This window comes from Mycteria americana, chromosome 5 (assembly GCF_035582795.1).
Source record: "Mycteria americana isolate JAX WOST 10 ecotype Jacksonville Zoo and Gardens chromosome 5, USCA_MyAme_1.0, whole genome shotgun sequence".
NCBI classification, from domain to species: Eukaryota; Metazoa; Chordata; class Aves; order Ciconiiformes; family Ciconiidae; genus Mycteria; species Mycteria americana.
Window position 1 is genome coordinate 37,515,500 of NC_134369.1, and position 21,314 is coordinate 37,536,813.

At 35.3% G+C, this 21,314-nt stretch overlaps 1 protein-coding gene across 3 annotated transcripts in view; it reads left to right on the plus strand.

Annotated features, from left to right (window-relative positions):
- The window catches only part of FSIP1 (fibrous sheath interacting protein 1), an 89,396-nt gene that overhangs the window by 4,754 nt on the left and 63,328 nt on the right, over positions 1-21,314 (plus strand). For all 3 annotated transcript variants that reach the window (XR_012775920.1, XM_075503007.1, XM_075503008.1), the window contains exons 5-9: positions 445-529; positions 3,821-3,919; positions 6,953-7,053; positions 7,596-7,703; positions 14,075-14,239. Coding sequence is in view for 2 of the 3 variants with exons in the window: in XM_075503007.1 (XP_075359122.1) it covers positions 445-529; positions 3,821-3,919; positions 6,953-7,053; positions 7,596-7,703; positions 14,075-14,239 (558 nt within the window). In the remaining variant the exon portion in view is untranslated. The remainder of the gene's footprint in view (positions 1-444; positions 530-3,820; positions 3,920-6,952; positions 7,054-7,595; positions 7,704-14,074; positions 14,240-21,314) is intronic.

Consider the following 21,314-nt stretch of genomic DNA (forward strand, 5'->3'; position numbering starts at 1 on the left):
AATGTCACTTTAAGCCTTGAAACATGAGATTTAGTATTTCCTCTAAGGTTAACTATTGTATAATTTACATGAATGCAAATGTCAGTTGCTAAAAAGACATGATTGCAGTTGGTTTGACTGCATCATAATTTCAGTGGATTTGGATTGAGAGCCATATACACAATACAGAACTTGTCTTGTGAAATGTATCTCCATGTAAGAGACAATATATAACAGAGGCTTTAAAGTTCCACCATGCCTTTATCATAACTTTAGGAGATGTTAAGATGGCCTCAAGAAGAAAACAAAGTAGTAAGTAAATGTTGCCACTGAACAAGGAATTTTTAATAGGGTCCTAAGTTCATTAGACCTGATAAGCAGACACCATATTTTGCTTTAAAGTGTTTACTTTAAAGTAAATGTATGCATGTATCTGTATATTTATGCTTTATTTATTTTGAATAGTCTATCAGTACCACTGGAAGCCATGAGGAGATGGAAAACACAAAACTTTTTTTAGCTTTGATCTCATCGTGGCAGGGTACAGCTGGTAAGTAAGAAAGAGAAGTAAATACCTTGATGTAATTATCCTATATTTTGATTAATAGTTATATTTTTGTTGGATACTATAAAAATAAAGCTTTCAAACCCTTACAATAAAGTAATATTTGCATGCAAAAGTACATCAAGGGAATATTTGAAAAATTAACTGAAATATTTTTTGCATTATCACAAATGTAGAAGTTGTACTTTAACATTAATTTTGTTTATAGAAACTGTATTTTTTCAAAGAAATGGCTACTCTAGAAGGGTAGAAATCCAGGATAAGTAAAGCTTGCATTTTTCAAGTTGATGGCAAACACGGATGATTTCAGAAAGGACACATGACTGATAACACTGGTAAATTAAAGCAATGGTAGTAGGTATAGGGAAAAAGAAGAGTGGAAACCTGCTGAAAAACTTGGATGTCTTTACCATTTTGGAACATCTGGGCAATAAGCAAGGAATTCAAAATTGCTTTGGTAAACAAACAAAATTATGAAGTTACCAATGTGTGGTTACTGGTGGTCTTAGTGAGAGAGTTCACCAGGCTGGAGTACTTGGTGTAGGAAGGGCAGGCAGTTAAAAAAGATTAGGCCTAAAAATGTTGCTTAGAAGCTCTAGGGATACGGGCCCTGCCACATGTATATCTTGGAGAAAATTTTCATGTGGGAGTGGAAGAGAGAATGGGAAGGAAGCAATGGCAATGCCATGGTAAGGATCTCATCGTATGACAGGTCCAGAGGGAGGGAAATCCTGAGTCTTTTTAGGAATTGTTAACAGAAGAACCAAAAGAATGGGACCAAATTATGATACTAAGTACTGAGTTATATGTTGGAAAACGATACAGTAAGATGCATGCACAGCTCTTGGAACATGGTCCAAAAGGGAGTATGGGTCATTTACATTAAATTTGATACTGATTAAGTTACATTTAATTCACTTCTAAAAGAATTTAAGATTCTGAACGTGAGAGATAATTTGAATAAAAGGCACCATCAAATAATATAGAGTGTGATTCTAAGGAAAAGGTGTGAATATGAAACATGAGCTTACTTTTTTTAATTGGCTTTTTTCCTTAGAATTCTAGGGAAGAAAATTTAGGATAGATGGCAATTTTAAAAAGTGAAACTATGTTAAAGGTGTGCTAGCAAACTATTCTCAGGAAGAAAAGACCAGGAAGTCCGATAAGATAATTTCTGAGTTTCATCATGATATGACAATGAAGACAAAAATATTCAAAGTGAAAATGAACACACTGATAAGAATAAGCGTTTGCATTTTAGTCTTTTAGTAAAAATCACTTCCACCTTAAGTAGCATTTAACACACCAAATTCTATAGGTGCATTAAAAGTAGATAAATGATTAAGGAAAGATTGAGTTCTTTAACAGGAAAGGTAAACAAATAGTTAATGATACAGAGAAATGTGGAATGCGATACATAACAAAAAAAGACTAACTATGATCCAAATTACAGTGAATACCAATAATGTAAAACTATAGGTAGAATAGGGAAAGAAAAGTTAAAAAACTATTTAGAAATGTTTTTTCTACTGAGTCAGAAGGACACAATTCTGTTGGAGTTCTAAAGCAAGTGGTTGAAGCACGTTGTGAAGTATCGGTAGTTTTCTTCAAGAATGCACAGAGGATGTGCATGCTCTCAGGGATCTGGAAGAAAATATTGGGTATTTCAAAATGTCCTCCTTTTTCTTTCCGTGGCTAGACTCTTACTGGGGGAGACACTGGAACAAACTGTAGGGATTCTGCTCACAATGTCTTTATTGGGAGGGGCAGGGAGAACAAACCAGACTGAATTTGTCAAGAATATACCACATCAAAACTGCTTGAGAGTGGTTTTAAAAAATTTGCTGTTTGAATACTCTGTCTCGGTGCTTGAGTTCTCAGAGTTGTGTCAATCATACGCACGTTTCGCATCCTGTCCTTCATCTGTATACCTTGGTTGAAAGAGTTTCTTGGTTCAAAGGAAACAGAATTGTGGTGCATCCTGTCTTTTTTCTTGTTGGGGAGAGAACAAGGATTTGAGGTCTGAATGGTTATTGCTGAGGAAAATTCTGAGCTTGAATGTTGGAATTATGTGCATAATAATGGTAGCAATGTGTAGTTAAAACATTTCAACAAAACGTGTTATTACAAGCTAACCTGCTTTTATTTCTGTGCTAAAGTTTGGGTTATTAGGGGAAGAACACAGAGTTTGATACAGGTGATATTGAAAAAGTCTCCAGTAGATGTCAGGATATAGTAAAAAAACAGTAGGCAAGCAAGACTATATGGTTGTTAATGAACTCCATGCTTTAATTCCTCTTTTATTTAAAACATAATTCCTTGCTGTAGAGATCACATGCATCATATGGGTTCTGGTGTTAGCCGTACTGGCAAAACTGCATAGCTTAGATTTATATTTTTCCTCCAGCTTGATCTTTATCTTGAATTTTCTGTGACATGCTAGGGCCTTACTCGTCAGGTCTTATTTATTTAAATGAGTGCCCTGATAGCTGCCCTGGTTGATACTGAAATGGAATGCAATTCATATATTTTGCTTTTCAGACCTTGAATTTGATAAAGAGCTTTATTAAATAAATTATATAGGGGAGCTGTTTAGTTATAGTTTTTAATGTGGCTGTGAAATCAAACACAAGTTCTGGGTACAAAATCATTAATAACTTATGTGTCCCAGCCTCTCAGGAATAAAAAAACCTCTGACATGGTCATGGCAGAAATGTAAATCAGGATTAGTTAAACAGCCTTAAATTCATTTCCCTGTGCTCTGTGTAACAAAATCATACTTTCAGTTGAGTGCATGAAACTTCATTATTGCAGGATGTTGGTTGTTTTTTTCATTGTGAAAAACACTTTTTTCTAGACTATACCCTTGACCTAAGCCACTTGGAAGTTAATAATTCATGCACAGGCAGACACCAACTGTGAAAATCTGGATACTTTATTCTCATTTAAACTTCTACATGACTTGCCACATGGTGTCTGCAGAGGCTTTTGAACTTTAGGGCCTTGGGCTGTATCTTCTATAATGTAATTATTTGTCTTGTATGGGCAGTAGTTGTTAAAAACAAAACCACAGCCATATGAAACAGCATAATTATTCATGAGACACACCTTACACTTTTCCCCCTTCTTTATTTTTTGAGAAATATGGTGGTGATGTAATTTATCCAAGTAAATTTCTTTAACTTTCATGTGTGAGATCTTATAGTGTGATACACACGAAACTAGATCTTCTTTAAATACATTTCAATGCAATTTTACTGAAAAAAATCTTTGCAGATCCCTCCCATGCTAAAGAAGATGAAATACGTACTTCAGTATTTCATACACAGATTAATCCAGGAGATTATCATTGCCATAAAACCCAACATAATCAGGGTAAGCTTTATTAATTGTATACTTTGTATTTCTAGATGTGGCAAAACAACATGTACAATGGGTGGGTAATGAAGACTTGGCCTTTGTGGCTAGGGCAATGAAATCAGGAAAAGCAAGGTTACTTAGTGGAATGGCAACAGTTCTAATTTTTTTACAAATGATAAAGGACAATAAGTTTGTTTGTACTTATCTAAAACATTTTACTCAACATGCTAAGAAAATTTTTACTTTCAGGTTTATAAAACTTTTTTTCTTTCATTGCAAAATGATGAGGTGTGTGACTGATTAATTGTAAAATGTATCACTGGTTCTTCATGGAAATTCTTTAAAAACTTGTCTTTGCCGTTATTCTAAGGTACTGTAACTTTCATTAATAGGCTTATATTCAAAAACCATCTCAAAGTTAAAAGTGGTGCTGTATACAGTTTCAACTGTTCTGTAATTTTTTTGTTTTCAGGAGGAATTCTGTGGATGTTGTGACAAATCTAAATCTTCAGACAACTCATTTTATATTTTGTTACACTGATCATTGTACAGGCTGCATTGCTTTTATGGATTAAGTACTTTCTGGCAAAAATCAAACATCTGTGCTGATTATTTTAGACATCACTTGTTTACATGCACTGAATAGAGGTGTCAAATGCTGGTAGTAGTGTAATGTGTCCAACACTTCAAAATAAATGGAATCGTGTTTTTGTGCCTCTGTTCTTTCCCTATTTGAAATTTAAATTTGTATGGTTGAGTAACTTCTCACATGTGTTGTGACATAAGAATAATAGCTTCAGCTGCCTTTGCTATCAGCTGCAATTGTTTATTTCTTTGTCATCCACCATTCTATGTAAACAGGTGGAATCTATCTTCCTGGTGACTGCCTAAGATGACAAGGATATTATAAATGGGTGTTTCTCAAGGTTAGACCATTGATGGCAGCAGAATCTCTGCACTTTTTTTGAATGTGACTGCATGTTTTAACTTCTCAAACCTGGACCTCAGCTCCCTTATCATTTTATCACTTGTCTTAGTCCACCAGTATGTGACCTAAACTTTGTGTTACTAAATGTTTCTTCACAGTGGGTTGGAACAGTGCTGTGCTTTTGATTTCTCTGTCTTCCTACCATGTGTCTTCATTCTTCCCTTAAAATGAAGCTTGACCCTCATGCTTCCACCTTCACACTTTCTCAGTTGTGCTGAAGTGTCCTTGAATAGCAATGGCAGGTTTCATTACCAGTATTCAGGACAGCAATGACTTCTAGAATGAGTCCCAGTACAGGTATTGTTGGGAGTTGCTGTTGCTTGCACTATTTTGAGATGTTCTACATTCTTTTAGTTTGGGAACATGTGAAATAGAGATCACTTACAACTTATGAGCAATAAATTACTTAAATGATTTTTACTATTTCTGCTGGAGGCTTTTCATATGGTTTCTGAATAGCTGAGACTTACTGTTTTGGTTGCTTTTGGATTTCTGTGCAACAGTTGTCATAAAGGCAGACTCTGAACAAGAGGGGCTTAACTTGTGAAGGAGAATGTATGTATTAGTTTTATAATATTACCGTAGCAGTCTTATCAAGATTTGTACCAAATCTTTGAAATTTCTATCAAATCTACTAAAACTTGTATGCAAAATTTGTTGAGCTGCAGTCTCTCTTTTACTTACCCATGGCAATCTTCAGTGTATTCCTTGTTGCAGTGATCCATGTCTGTCCCTTCTTTACTTGAATGTTCTGAGATGTTCTGTATGATGGCTCCCTCTCAAAAACGCTTATTCTACAGTTAGAGAAAGATCTAGCTTAAAAGCAATGTTTCATGTATGTTGCGTCTTATGTTGATGTTTGGTGTGTTTTGCTCATTTCAGGATACAACTTGTCATGTTTATATTGATTGGTAAATTCTTATATGATCCAGTTCCTTGATATATTCAAGATGTTACCTGGTAAAGTTAAAGATAGTTTGGGATGCTTTCGGTAAAGAGTTGTGCATTTGAACTGTGACAGGGTTTTCTTGGTTAGATCTAACACCTCAGTCCTTTAAGGTTTACTTGCAATTTGAGAGTAAGTCTGATTGGTGAGAATGTTGCGCAGTTTTTTTGTCCATAGTGTGTAAAAGCATGCATGGAATTTATTTTGTATCTTTGGGAGTTTGCTTTCAATCTACTCAGTCTGAAAAAGAGTTACTTCCATGTAAATTTCTGTAGCCTATCTTCTGTTATCTAACATGTTAAATTGATTGTTTTTTTTTTGTAGACAAATAGCCCACCCATTTTTCAAATCTCTACTTTCCAGAAAAGCTAAAAGTACCATACCTACTTTTGAAGTAGTTTTTGAGACTTAGAAGTTGGTTGTATTTGCTTAGGCTTGTTATTTAATATGATAAATATTTGCTGTTCATAAAGGAATTGCTGTTTTAAAACTGGTAAAAGTCTCTGAAAAATGGAATATGTGCCCATTTTTGTATGATGGATAGAAACCCATTGTTGAAAAAAAGTACATGTGATGTCAGAATATCATGCGGCTGTTTGTTTAATAGCTTTAGAGCTCTACGACGAGTTTTATTTTTAAACAAAATTTGTTTTATAAGCCATCTTATAATAATATCAACTATATCATCTGTTCTTCAGCTGTTTTATTAAAAAAATGTACTTGATATGTCTCCAAATAGTTCTGTGGTTTTCAAAAAAATTATTGTCTGGTTTTGTACTGATGATAAAACTGAAACAATGATAGAGTTCGAAGGAATGCCGTGGCTTTTAAAGCTGCCATGTTTAACATTTTTGAGGTCAGAAATCTAAAAGTATTTTAGCCTTCCCAATGTTGAATGATCTCATATAAAAAAAGCTTAAAACTGAGATTAGATTTTGACAATAGTTATATTTTAAATATAGCAATATAGTTTAAATAAATAATGAAAACAAAAGTTTGTCTATCCACTTTATATGTTTGTTAAACACTTAAATGGGATTGCTGTTGTTATAGCTCTCATTGAATCAGAAAAGAAATGATCATAATTTAGCAACTTTTCTTCCTCAAACTTCAGATTATCCAAGTGAAATAGAAACAAATGAATTTCTTAATCAAGCAGAAAAAACACATAGAAAAAGTAAAAACAATCAAGATTTCATTAAAAAGAACATTGAGGTAAGCATTAGAGCATAAAATCATTAAAATTAACCTAAAAAAAGTATATAAGTACTTCTGGAGACAGTTGGGTTTCTTTATCAGGAACATTAAAAGCTAATTAGGCATAAATGAAAAAAATCTTCCTGTTCAACATTGTTATTATGGCAGAGTACTGTATAAGATAGTTCTCATCTTGGATGCTTATATTGGTGGGGATAATACTGCTTCTATGTATTTTCTAAAGAGTACTGGAAACTAAATTGTTCTGTTTGTGCCTGGACATAGCTTGTTTTGAGGGCAAATATTTCCAAAGACTTTCTTTAAATGTATTTACTGTTAAGTTAAAGGAAGATGTTTATCAAGTCATGTCAAAGACTGTTACAAGATTATAAATTTATTATATGCAGGCTGCTAGATTTTTCTGTCAGAGTGATAATTTGTATTATGGCAATAAGCAAGATTTGGATGTTAATTTCACAGTTTAAAAACTTAGTTTTGGTGCTGTTTGACTTAATGGAGTTCTAAAGTTTGTTTATTTTTTCTTTTTGTAAATATTTCAGCTAGCAAAGGATTCAGGAAACCAGATTGTTATGCTTGAGGGAGAAAGGAAAAGGTTAATTGAACTATTGAAAGATACAGAAGATGGAATTGAATTGCCAGGTTTTGAGGTATGGCAACTTTAATTTGTACTGTCTGGTTTTGAGTTATTTGTACAGTAAATCTAAATTTGATTTGGTTTTAGTGTTACCATGAAGTAACCTACTGAGATATGAGAGAAATCTGGACAAATCCAATTGGCTTTTTCTCCAAGAATGACTTTTCATTGGCTTCTTTCTTCATTTTACTAACACTTGGACATGCCTGGCCTCAGAAAAACAGCAGAACTTAAAAGAAAAGTTAGACACAGGTGCAAGGAGCCTTAGAAGCACACTCAGAGAAGAAGATGACCTATTTTCTCTGCATAAAATGTGAAGTTGCTGCCTATCAATCTAAGTGGCTAGTGCTGTAGTCTCTGGTAGAAGGGCCAGCAACTACTTCAAAAACCTCCAAGAGGTTTTTGAGGACGTGAACTTCAGAATGCAGCAGCTGGGGAAATATACATTGATGAAGCCTATGTGTCCATTTAGAAAGATAGCATGACATCTTTGTGTGGCTTCCAGCTCATTCTGAAAAGTATACAGCTAAAGTCTGCTTAAGTATACTGCAGCAGATAGCAAGCGCTGAAGTAGATAGAAATACCTCTCCTCATGGAGAGTAAAAAAGTGTTTGATTGTCCCACCAATCACTGTTTCTAGGAGAGTCCATGCCACAAAATGATTCCCAGTAACATGAAGATGTCAAATAGTCTTTTGATCTCCCAGTTGCTAGGAGACAGCCTTTATTTCTTACTACTTTGAGGGGAATGTCGCAGTGAAGGAGTTCTCAGGGGCTGTGTTGTTTTGCAGGAGTAATCATAAGGCTGCTAGGAGGGGAAGATAAAATTTTGTTTAAAAAATGAATCATACTAGGAACTTACAGTACTTTTCAACTATATGTGGTATTAAATATGCTAAAGATATGTATTTTCATAGAATGAACATCCTCAAACTATGTAAACTTGATATAACACTTCAAGAAAACTGCATTTTAATAAATAAGACAAAATATTGGGAAAATGCTTGCTTTGTGTAAAGAAATTAGGTGACCTTTCTAATTTGTTTTACGTTAAAATGTACGTTATGTTGTCTGTAGCAATATTACCAACTTTTTCACAACATTTGTAAGTATACACTGAATGACAGTACCTAAGAATAAAGATGTGAACTTTGTGTAGAATGAACAAAATATATCCAAGGTCCAGTTTCTGTTTAATTTATACAGCTAAAAATGATCTGGAGTAAATTATTTTTCAGTAGGTTAAATAACTTGTGTGAGAGAAAGAAACAAAAGCAAATGCAATGTATTCTTTTTTTTTATTATTCTCTCTTCCCATATTCTACTTCAAGTTATTTTCTAATAAGGTGGTGAAGACATCCAAGAGATGATGCTCTTCATTACTCTTTTCTAAAAATGTGTCTAAAATCCGTCTTTATAAATTACTGTTTCAGGGTATGGGGTAAGGAGTGAGTTCAGGATTTTCTTCATCTGAAGCCAAACTGGTTATGGAAACAAAGAACTAACCTATCCATGGTTTGTGACATTAAACAAATCTGTAATTTACCCAACTTCAGTGTGATTTCTAGGTCAAAACTCTTTTGGCCTGTGGTCCAAAACTTTTCTCTTTACTCTAGGGAAACTAGTAAATATACACTATGTTTTGGCATTTTCAGAGCTTTGTGGGGCAAATATAAGTGAAGTAGTCCATATCAGTTAGGTAAACCTGATCGACAAATGACTAAGATTATATAAATGTGCAGTATTTTAAAAGTAACTATTCTTTCACAATTAGTAAGCAGAAGCACAGAAAACATAACCTTTGCTGGTCATTGGTATGCAAAGGTTTAAAACTATCAGCCACGCTCAGTGCTTGTGTTCATGAGATGAAAAACTTTGACTTCTGTAAAATTGCACCAGTTTTCCTGTTGACCTGACATTTGTTCCCTCGCTTTACATAGAAAGCTTGTTTAATTTTTTTAGACGTGAACACCGAGCTTGCAGATTGACTTATTTATCTGTGTAAATTACTCATCAGTTAATGACGTTGCACAGAGATGTTTGACTTAGCTGACGTAGGTTAGCATTAAAAAAATGCAGTGGAAGACTCTTTGGTCTAATGTTGGTCTACTGGTTAGGAGAGTTGATTTTTATTGTAGTTTTAATTTGTTTGCATATTAGAAGAACAAAGTTAAAGCTCACTAGATCATTATTTAATTAATCTTTTGTCTGTGCATTTAGGAAAAGATTCAAGGTATTCTATTAGATATGCTTGCAACAGGTTTGGCATTATAATCCCACGTAAGGGTGACAAAATGTTCACTTCATCCAGCCTTTGAATAGGAAGAAACTGTAGGGAGAGGTTGTACGGTTTCTGTTTGTTTTTGTTTTTCTCCTCTTGTTGGAAAGGTTGGTGTTTGATTAACAATACCGTCTCTTCTGTTCTTCTTTCCTGAATAAGGACGTGTTTCAATTTGAGGAGATGGTCCTTCATTTGATAAACCTCAGCATTTAAAGATGTGAAGATGTTTTAAACAGCCTTCTGTTAGTAAACATCATAGCTTTCTGACCTAGAGAACAGTGGCTGTTTTTAGAATTTATTATTTTACTGATTGCAAAAGTCTTCTCTCACAATATGTAGTTATTGGGTTTTCTTTTTCTTTAAGCTAGTGTCCTTCACAAAATGTAGCTTTTATGCAGAATAGCTAATGCAAATTCTGACTAGCAATGTGTACCTTTTTTCCACCAATTCTCAAAGCATCAAGGCAATGGAAAAGTATAACATTTTCCCAAATTCTGCATTTGGCACAAGTTACTATCATGTGGGCATGATCTCTGTAGAGATTTTACTATTTATATCTGATATTAAATAGATCACTAACAGGACGTGTGTTGCTGTATGTTCTTGATACAATGGACAAGAATGGGAACAGTAATTTGTGGGTTAGTCTAGTCTGTAATAGATAATCTCTTTAAAGAAAACAGCTCCTAAATTTACTGCCAAAGTAGAATAAAAGAAAGGATATGTAGTTACTTAAACCTGTCTAGTCTGGAGATGGATTCTTCCTCTCCCACATTTGAATTATATTATGGGTGAGGCGTTTCCTGTGGCTGCTTTATAACAAAGATCATGAGGAAATTATCAGCTAATGAGTAATCTAGACTGCTTCAGACTGGCCCAGGTAACTGTCCAGCTTATGACCACTTTCATCTTATTTCATTCTGACTTTTAAAAAGCTGTTGCAACCACATTGGCTAATGTAATGTTTTGGAGGTTATCAATCAAGGCAGAGCTGGCTATGCTGTATGAATTCTTCTGCATAGTGTAATGTGGATTAGATAACTTCATTTGACTCGTACTACTAAATATGTCAAATATCCAAACAGCACTTCTCACTTTTTTAAAAAACTGTTTTATGAGTATTTAAAATATTTTAGAAGTACGTATTCATGCTAATCTAATTGTCAAAGCTGCAGGAGTATAATTTGTTTCAGATGTTCCACAGTAATAAGCACTGACTGTGCTGTTATAAAAGTATTGTTCTGAGTTAACGCACAGGAAACATTGAGACAGGACAGAAGCTTATTTTCCAAGCAAAGCTATTCTGAAAATACAAATGAGAATGTGTGAGTCCATTTAACCCTGGAGTGAAGCCACTACTGGAGTGATTTGGATACTTGGAGCATGGGATATGAGAGCATGGAATATAGACACTAAGCTGTAGCTAATGAGCCCAGTTGCAGCTTAAATGACTCCTGTAGAGTCAATTCTGTGTGTTTGTGCTGTGCTCTTCAGTGTCTGTCAGTAGGGGGCGGTTAACATGGCACAAGTGTGGTACCATGTTGGATACTTACGATGGTCACTGTCGCACCTGAACAGATGCTTCCACAAAGCTGGCAAGCTTCGAGACATTTCTGAGTGGCTCTTCTGGAATCAGGTCATGTCTGGTCAGGCTTGCTAGTTGTGTCATCATACTTGTATGAGAAAGCATTAGAAGAACTGATTTTGTTTCACAAAAGAGATGACTCTTTTTTTCCCCCCCTTTAAATTTAGTATGGAGGTAATTTATGACAGTTGTTTGGGGTATGCTTTTTTTCTTTTTGCAACCAGTGTGCCTTAGGGTAATGGGGATGAAACAGGGATCACTTCATAGCAGTGGTATTGTAATGGGAAGCTGATATTTCCTCCTCTTGCGTGGATGCGGCTGCTTGAATAGCCAGAGGACTAATCTGGAAGCTGTAAAGGAGTGGTGGACACGAATCCCTTGCAAGACAGATGTTGAAGTCTTACGGCAGGTGCTGGCCCTCTTCTGTTAGGAAAAAGAAAGGAAAACAGCAATACACTCATGCCCTCCCCCACGTCCCTGCCCTGCCATTCTAAGGTCCTACCCGATGTTTCTTTGGGGTCAGGACAGAGATGTAATCTGTGTCATTCCCAGTGAATGGTGGTTATGCAGACTTGCTTCCCTGAGTGTTAGATAGGAGTGGCATGTTGTGGTGGAGAACCTGCATCTGTTTGTGAATATGAGCTCATTTGTTTGGGTTAAGTGGGCCAAGCTCACTCATAATATGCAACCGTCTGTGCTAGGAGCACATGTTCATATTGGTTAGTCAGGTGTTACTGCTATCAAGAGGAAAAAGTAATGTAAATCACAATCACTCTGTCTCTCCCAGTGTTTCTGTGATAACATACTGGGGCTCTAGAAGGGCAGCAGCTACTCATCTCAGAGCAGTCCCTTTACTTTCCTATGGATGCCTTGTTTTCTTCTTTGGTGATGCATTGCAAGTGTCACATTACATCTCATACCCTCATTTTGAGATTTGGCTCCAGGTGGTTTCTGCCATAGCATCAACCTCTGCAGTTTCATTCCAAGCCTGGTTTTGGTCAGGTTTTTTCTCTTTTTGACTCTTCGAATGGAAAGTGGTTGTCCTTTTAGACATAGCTGCTGATTGTATTTCCTTCTTTGACTTGCACAGGAGTCTGTTGCTTCCACTTCCTTTAGAGGACAACAGAGAGTAGTGTATTGTGTTCCACTTTATTTGGACTTGTAACGTACTGTTGTGCAGGTGTGATTGAGCGTGTACCAGAATAGATGTCTCGCTGCGTTTGCTGCCAGACTTTGAGATGCAAGTTCATTGAGGGAGTTTGACAAGATGTGTTCAGTGTAGTTGTGAATGTCTCATTTTTATGCCTGTTGACTTGCATTTGTCTTTTTTAAAAGCAAAAAATACCTTGCTGTCTCAAGTTTGCTATATGGTCAACTCTCTGTACAGTTCCTTGGACTTATGCTGTAATACGATGTCTCCAGAATAAGTGTGCAAACAAGGAGTGCTGAGATCCAAGGCATAACAGAAGTGATTTAGGATGATGTTGAGGATAGTTCTAGTGCAGTTTCTGAGGGCTGTGCGTTTCCACTTCAATATTAGCATTGAAAATGTGAGCTTAGAGCATGTCCTTTGTGTTTTCTGTCTTAGGACTGGTGGATCTGCATCTGCCAGATGCTTTCTTCTTCATCTCTATCATCTGCACTGTCTTGCAAAGGAGCACAACACTCCTAAAATTGATTTTCATGTCAGTGGCATCATAAAGTGATGCTCACTGTGCAGCACTGGACAGCAAGATCTATATGTAAGTTAGACCGTGACAAGAAATTATTCCTTCAAAAGGGAGCTGAGACTGTTATATTGAACAAATACAGAAACTGCAACAAGGGAAGAGTTTGCATCCATGGAAGGGAGCTGATAGGCATGGCATAGCATGGCATGAAACTGTTTGACTAACTTGGCTAAGAGGCTATAAAGCGAGATGCATCCTTAAGGAAAAGGGGTTAGCTATCCAAAGTGCTTCTCTTGGGCGTAAAGAGAACGTGATCAAGGGAGTTGTATAACCTTCAGAAGAATGGATAGGGAACATGGGAGCTGTGTGATTGCTCTTTGGCCAGCTGGCATGGAGGTGAGGCATCTGGCTTTAAGCAATTTTATTTCAGGGCTTCTGAGTGAGGACACAGGCTTTGGACTTTTATAGAAATAAGTAAAATAATAACAGAAGTCTGTTTAGGTTAACACAACACCTTTTTTGCTATTACATTTTAACCATATATGTAGATACATGTGCTTTCAAAAAATAAAATTAAATATTTATTTTTTTTAAGTCCATTTAAGTTGCTGCTTGGTTATATTTAAAAATGAAACATGTATGCCTCTAATTGTTCTGTCCATATCTGCTTTTGAGTGTGCTTGGTGCATGAATATTGGCAGATTTCAGCTATATACCGAGATGGATGAAAACTTACATTTTATTCTTAAGTATGGCTTATTTGAAAAATAAATACGCTAATGTGTAACTGCCTTTAAGGTCTGTTTCTTTTGGGAATGAGGATTAAATATTTTCTGTATCTTTCAATAGGAGGGTGTATCTGGCTGGCTAGCACCGGGAGAAGGGTACACACCTGAACCAATGGAATTTCATCACCTAAATGAGATAGACATTAAGCTTCAAGTACTACTATCTGACGGGGTTTTTTCTGCAATTTCCAGCTCTTGCTCAAAACCTCCAAGCCAGATTTATCAGGTATATTAGAGAACAGAGCTTATGTTGCAGGTTTGTTGTTTGAAGTGTGTGTTGAGAGCTGATGTAAATGAAAATACAGCATGCATCCATATTTGTATTTTTTGCATTTTTCTTTAGTTATTTTCTATTTGTTTTCAAAGTATATGTGTTAAAGAATGAAGTGAAATCTTTGGCTATAGAAATCGTACAGAAAAATAGTATGTTGCTATTTTGAGTGGTATATAATTCAAGGACTGTCTTGTTTTTAACATTTGTTGATTCCACACTTTCAACAAGAAATTTCATATGCAGGAATTGGTAACTCCAACATTTTTAACTGCGTGAGGGCCTCAGTGGTTTTGTCAGCATAGTAACACATTACCCATGATAATTCATCTTGGGGAATTAGAATTAGATTTCTTCTTATCTCAGGATGCCAAAAGTGCCTCATTTATGATCTGAAAGATAAAGCAATTACCAATAAGCAATGTTAAAAGACTGTAGAAAATCGATTTAAGTTGTATGTCCCTTGTTTTTAATGGCCTTTGTCTTTTTCCCTTGCCAGCAGTATTAAGAACCTTTGGGATCTCAGCCTTGAGAAATGATTGTTTGAATTTTGTACATAGAAGACTCCAATTTATCCCATGCCCAAGTAATGTTGCCCCTGATATAATGGGGGAAATACAACATAAAATACCATAATTTCTGTTTTGCACTAATTTGCACAAAACTTGTTTACTTCTGTAAGATTTACAGTTTATAGCCAGAACGGGTATATCAGAGGCCCTGTAAGAGTGCACGTTGGCAAAACTATGTTTTTAGTTACCAATGTACAAGAAATAGCTCTTTGAATGGCTAAAATAACTATGGGATTTTTTTCTTTTTCTAAACAGCACTTTAATGTCATTTTTTTGTATTGACTTCTTTCTGAACTTCAGGTTTTGTTTTACCTATAGTAGTATTTTCTGTTGCTCTGACATTTCCAGAGAAGTGGCATTTTGATGTTGATCATTTACCAACTGGGTTTTAAAGTGTGAAACAGCGACTCCCTCTATAGAATGAATAATCACTTATGCAAATGCAGTTGTTACCCAATAACTTCAGGTTCACGGACCTGAGCTTGCCAATGATTGCTGGATCTTGTGTTCACTGTTATGAGACATCAGACTCAAGTTAGTGCGACTGCCTATGATAATGAACACACTGTTTGGGAATGTTTGTCCAAGTGGTTGTTGTTGCTTACTTTTCAGGTAAAAGCTCGGAAGTATTTGAATAGAAATTTGCATTTATGTGTATGCTTATTGAAGAGTAATGCATTATCTTTTTGAATAATATTAAACTCAACAACCAAACCCAGATATTAATTCCACAAATTACCCTTCATTAGTGAAAAAGCAGATGCCCTTCAACTTTGTTTTGCAGAATATAAAAGGTTTTTAGACATTGTAGTTGCAGGAAACACTTACAGGATTCCATTTGTCATTTTTTGTTTTGTTCAGATAAATTTAAACATGTGAGCCATTTCAATGAAAGCTACCAAAGCATGGGACTATTTAAAGGTGGCTTTATAAATTTAGAGAAAGAGCTAAACAGAATAAATATAAGTTGAAGTGAGTAGGAGGCTTTAGTTATTTAAAACTGGGCTTAGAAGGACACTAGTTGCATAAATCCAAAACTAAGAAAAAAATCACAACAAAACAAACAACAAGAGCAAAGCATCCCACTCTGCAGCTAGCTAATTCCAGAAGTGTCTTGATTTCCAGGTGCCTTCCCAGCTCACCCCAAAATCCCCTAGGTGCCTTCATTCCTGCTTCTCTGCGTGTCCAGAGCTGCTGCTCTCAGCAGAGGGCAGGGTGTCTAGTGGCTGCCCTAGTTGCATTGTGATCCAGACTTTAGACAAGTCAATGTTAAGTTCTTCATGAAGCCTGATTTGATAGGTGCAATCTGATTGTATCTGGCGCTGTGACATGACTGGGCTTGTTTATATTTACATAGAATTTCAGCTGCTATATTTTTTTTCATGGGAAGTGGAGGAGACAATAGTTGTCTCAGCTTTCAGGAACTTGACTGCTTACTGTGGAAGCTTCATACCAGGTCTAGCCTTTAGTCCTATGTTCTTGGTTATGGTTATTTTTGTTTTGGTAGGTAAATAATCACTCTTCAATTCATACGTAGAGCAATAACAACAGGTCAAGTTCTGAATTTAGTTATGCAAGTTCATTCTCAACACCTTTTGTTTTCAAAGTCCTTTAACAGTTGCTTTTTCAAAAAAACAGGAAGTAACATGCAGCAGTAGCTGAGAAATTAGTGAGTATTTTGAGTTTAGAGAGATTCCTGTCAAAAGACATGAAAAATGACATTTTTTTTTACAAGTAGTTGTTCTAAGTTCATTGCTGCTCATGGTCTTTTTAAAACAGCCTTGTTTATCATGATCAATATCCCTTAATATTGTTATAAACTGGAAGTTTTAATGAATTTGCTTTTTAAAAAACTTGTTATTATTCTTGAAGCATCAGTTCTGATATCAGAAAACAGGTGGGTCACAGAGCAATATCAGAATTCTTTGTACTGAATGTCTTTTGGAACCTGATCAAAGGCAACTGATACCTACACAGAAAGGGTCTGAAGAAATTAATTGAATGATGCTTTTGCTAAAAGAAGATCTTGTTTTGTGATATGTTAGCATGAATGCTACATGCAAGACAAAGGCAGTGAGAGTTCTGTTTCTCTGCCCCGTGTTGGGTTTAATTTCAAGTGTTTAATGACAAGATTTTCCACTGCTTCTTCGGCTGACCCCAGCAACTAAATGAGGAAGTAAACTAGCTATCGGCACTGGAAAGCTCTTATCCTCTAACCAGTTAGAAGTGAGACACACTTAACTTACTAATAGAGTGAATTAAATATGCAGGAATTACTTTATTTATTAACTCTCACACATATTCTCTAAACATTGTGAGAGACAAAATATTTGTTGGTGAGACTGGGGATCTGTAGTATTCAAAACCAATAGTGATAATCTGGTATTGTTGCAGTCTCAGGTAAGTTTCTATTGATTTCGTTTATTCAGAGTTTCAGCTTAGATTGTATCACTAATTCTCCCATAACTGAGGTCAATTCCGTAAACTTAATTGCTAGATAAAGATGTTGACACAGACACTATGGAATGCAAATTTGAATGTACTGTAATATTAGTTTTTTAAAGTTTGGTTTTTTAAATTAAGGTGCCAGGGGAGGGCTAAAAAAATCCTGAACGTACAGAATTTATTTTGAATGAGTCTACTTGTTATGGGGGACAAGTCTGATTTGGAACATGGATGTCCTTTCCTTTGGAGAAGAGGCTGATTTCAGTGACATTAATCTTTCTTCTAAAAATCAGTGCAGAAATTCTTTCTGATTTCCATGAGATGTGGATTTCCTATGTTGTGGTTGAGTATGGTATAATGCATTAGTGATGGGGAACATAGGTAAAAATTGTTAGTGTGTAAATCATCTGCTTGGATTTTCATTTAGCATTTTAGCAGTAATTAAGAGTTGCATATCATAAAGCTGCACATTCTTTTCTTCCAAGAATTGCATTAGATACAACTTTCAAAATGCAAACACTTAATCACCACTGGCTCAATGGGAGAGCTGCTTTCTGCCACTGGTAGATACTTTGGCAGGATATAGGATCTATGCTCTGACTCTGAAATCTTTAACAACTGGCTTCAATTATCCTACAGTACCATAGCTGAGCTGTTACAGAGGAGCATACAGATTCATCTTTTTGTGCAATGAGTCCAGCTGGATTCAGAATGCTTTTCCATGACTAATGTTCTCTTTTACATGGAAATGTTTCTCATCAGAACTGTATTTCTCTCTGAAACATTTCTTTGTTCTGGTGCCAACTTCATTAAATACTTAAAAATGCTTCTGTCTTACTTAATATTTTTGGGAAGAACAAATAAGTTGAATGTAATCCTGGAAGAGACAGCAAAATGGTAGGACGAAGAATATGAAGTGTAAGACTGTATGTGATGAGTACAGTTACCAGCTTGAAAAACTGGAATACTACCTGAAAATAAAAGGAAATGGAGACAGTGTTTAAAGAAACAATAATATCTGTCTGCTTGATTGTCTTATAAAGATAATTACTTTAATGTTGTGTATTACCTTGATGAGTTCTTTCATACTTGATTGGGTTTCTTTTATCAGAAAAGTATTCCATTTTTCAATTATAGCAGTAGACTATAGTTAATAGTTTAAAACTAAATAAATACTCAAGATGATAAAAAATTCTGAAGATACACTAATGTTTCAATTAATAAACTATTTGATAGGCTATACTCTATGCCTGTACTTCACCAAAACAGATGATTTTGACAGGTATCTCTATTTCAGGGCATGGTTAGAAGCAGGTTAATAAGCTGATCAGCCAGTTCTGTGGCTCAAGAAGATTGTATGACACTAATATCTTTCATTAGGTGGGCTTTTGTTTTTATTTATTTATAGAATTTTGGAGAAAAGGGTGTGCAACAAATAGTTTTAGCCATTTCAAATACTGGATATTTCTGTTTTGCATTATGATTGTTGCAGCTTTGGCTGTTGCTAAGTACTTATATCTTTCCTTGTGTAACATATCTAACAGTTCTATTTTCTACCTTATCTTTAAGATTTTTAGATCTTATTAATCTCAAATGGACTTCTACTACCTACATGTGCTATATAATTGAAACATAAAATGTTTTGAAGCATTTGAAACATTGACAATAAAATGTTTTCTGTGATATAATACTTCCTATGTTTATTTCATGATATCTTGAGAAAAATATTAAAAAATTAGTAAGTGGGGAAAAGTCTTAACTTTGCTCATATGGTGTGAGTTCTGATCAGTTACTATTCAGGGATGAGAGAAATGAGACTGTAAGAACTACTTCTGTGAAAGCAGCAGCTTAATGCTCCACAGTGGTCAGATATCAAATAGATTATTAGGAACAATTATGAAAGGAATACAGGATGAAGCAGAAAATATCAGTGTGCTGCTGTACACGTCTGTAGTGCACCATATAGCTTGACTATTGTGCAGTTGTGGTCCCCAGATCTCATAACCAGTACAGAAAAAATGGAAAACTGGTCACCAGTACAGAAAAAACAGAAAACTGGTTACCAGAATGCTCAGAAGTGTAGAATGGCTTCTATGCAAGGAGTGACTTACACAGAGACATTCTTCAGTTTGGAAAAAAGGAGTAAGAGGGAATGTGTTTGAGGTGTGCAAAATCATGCTGATCAGAGAGAGAGTAAATAGTATCTCATCTAAATAGAATTATGTCAGTTGTGGATGTTGACGTTGGAGAAATGTTGAAACAAGTACTTTTTACTTCTGTTTTCTGGCAAATGTTCATAGTTCAAGTTTTATTCAGCACTCTCTGGCAAGAATTGTTTAGGTATCGTGGTAGAGAAGTTTATGGAGAATAAAGTCATGATGTTTATCCGAGTTAAGAATTTCTTTTGATAGAACAATGTTGTCTTACTAGAGAAGCAACCAGGCTTAAAATCATACTGAGTGTGATAAAAGGAAAAGTAACTTATGATACATAGTTTTTCTAAAGTTTGAAGAGGTTGCTCATAAGTGTTTGTAGCAGCTGAGCTGTCTGTAAAATGAAACATATGCCTGACTATTTGAAAGACTAGGACAGAGATCTGCATACAGCTTTGCTTCAGAAGTATGTGTGGAAAAGAAAGTAAAAAATTAGAAGGTAGTAACTTTTTTGATTTTTATGACTCCTCTCACTGTCACCTTTTTAAATCTAGCTGGTATTGCAGCAATAATATTTTCAGAGATGCTGTTTGCAGTTTGAGCTCTGTTCTTCATTGAAGGCTGAGTTCATATAAAAATATCAACCAGTAGTCCATGCATACAACCCCTGAAATAAAATACTGGGAATTGTAATATAGTATTTAGTGACTTCTCAGTACCACTAGTTGCATACCCTTATAGGTGTATTCATAACATTGCTTTTTAAAACAAATCATAACTGCAGCTCTGATCCATGCTTAGCACTAACTGCTCACATGGCAATGTCTATATATACACAGATCAAAAGATTGGATTTAGAAATGTAACTGCAGAAATAGGTATAACTTTTTTTTTTTTAAAGAAAAAGAAATATGATCTTCGTCTTCCTCCCTGCCCTTCCTTGAACAATTTCACTTGCGTTAAAATCGCTGGAAGAACAAAGCCATGTAAAAGCAGTTCCTCTTATTAGAGGGAGCTTCAGTTGTTATACTTCGAGCTGGTTTGCCAGCTCTATATTTATGTTGCAGATATAAAGGTCATATCCTTGTTTCATGTATTAATAAACACAAGTTTAAATAAGTCCTTTGGTTTTTTATGTTCTGTATAGATGTCAATCTTTTCTTGCCATTGGGCATCGTATTTAATTAAAAAACCTCTCTCTGTATTTACAAGCCTAGCTTTAGACACTCAATATTAAGAATTTGGCTTTAGGTGGCCTACCTTAAACTTCAGTCCAGTTTGGAGAGATTCTAGTTATTAACAGATGGTGCTGTTTCTCTCTCTGTCTGTTATAGGAAAATTTACTAGCATTGTGGTACTGCCAACTATTGCTGATAGTAAATATATGTTCAAAGATTTGTACTGCGTTAAAATAAGTTTATTTTCAGGCAACTGTTTGGTTTAAATGTCAGAACTCATAGATCTGTTTGATGTTTAGAAAAAGTTGTTTACAGATGCTTGCAATTTTTTATATATTGTGGTTGAGAAATTTTCCGTTGAATGTTAAATGGCAAAGGTTGTTTTTCTTTCCAATTAGACACGCTACTTAATTCTTTTCCTTGTCTGTGTTTATTAAGATTGCTTGAGCTGCTTCTGAAAATAAGAATGAATAGAGTATGTTTTTATTAAATGGTTGCTCATGTTCCTTTGGGTTGAATTGACTAACAGGGAGGTTTTTGGTTGTTTTTTTCCCCTCTACCATTATTTGGATTCCTTGGGTTCTTCTATAGGATCTTTGGTGTGCAAGAGAAAGCCCTGTTTTTTTCCAATTACAACATAACTTTGCTTTTTTGCCAATACTTGTAATTCTTAATGATCTAA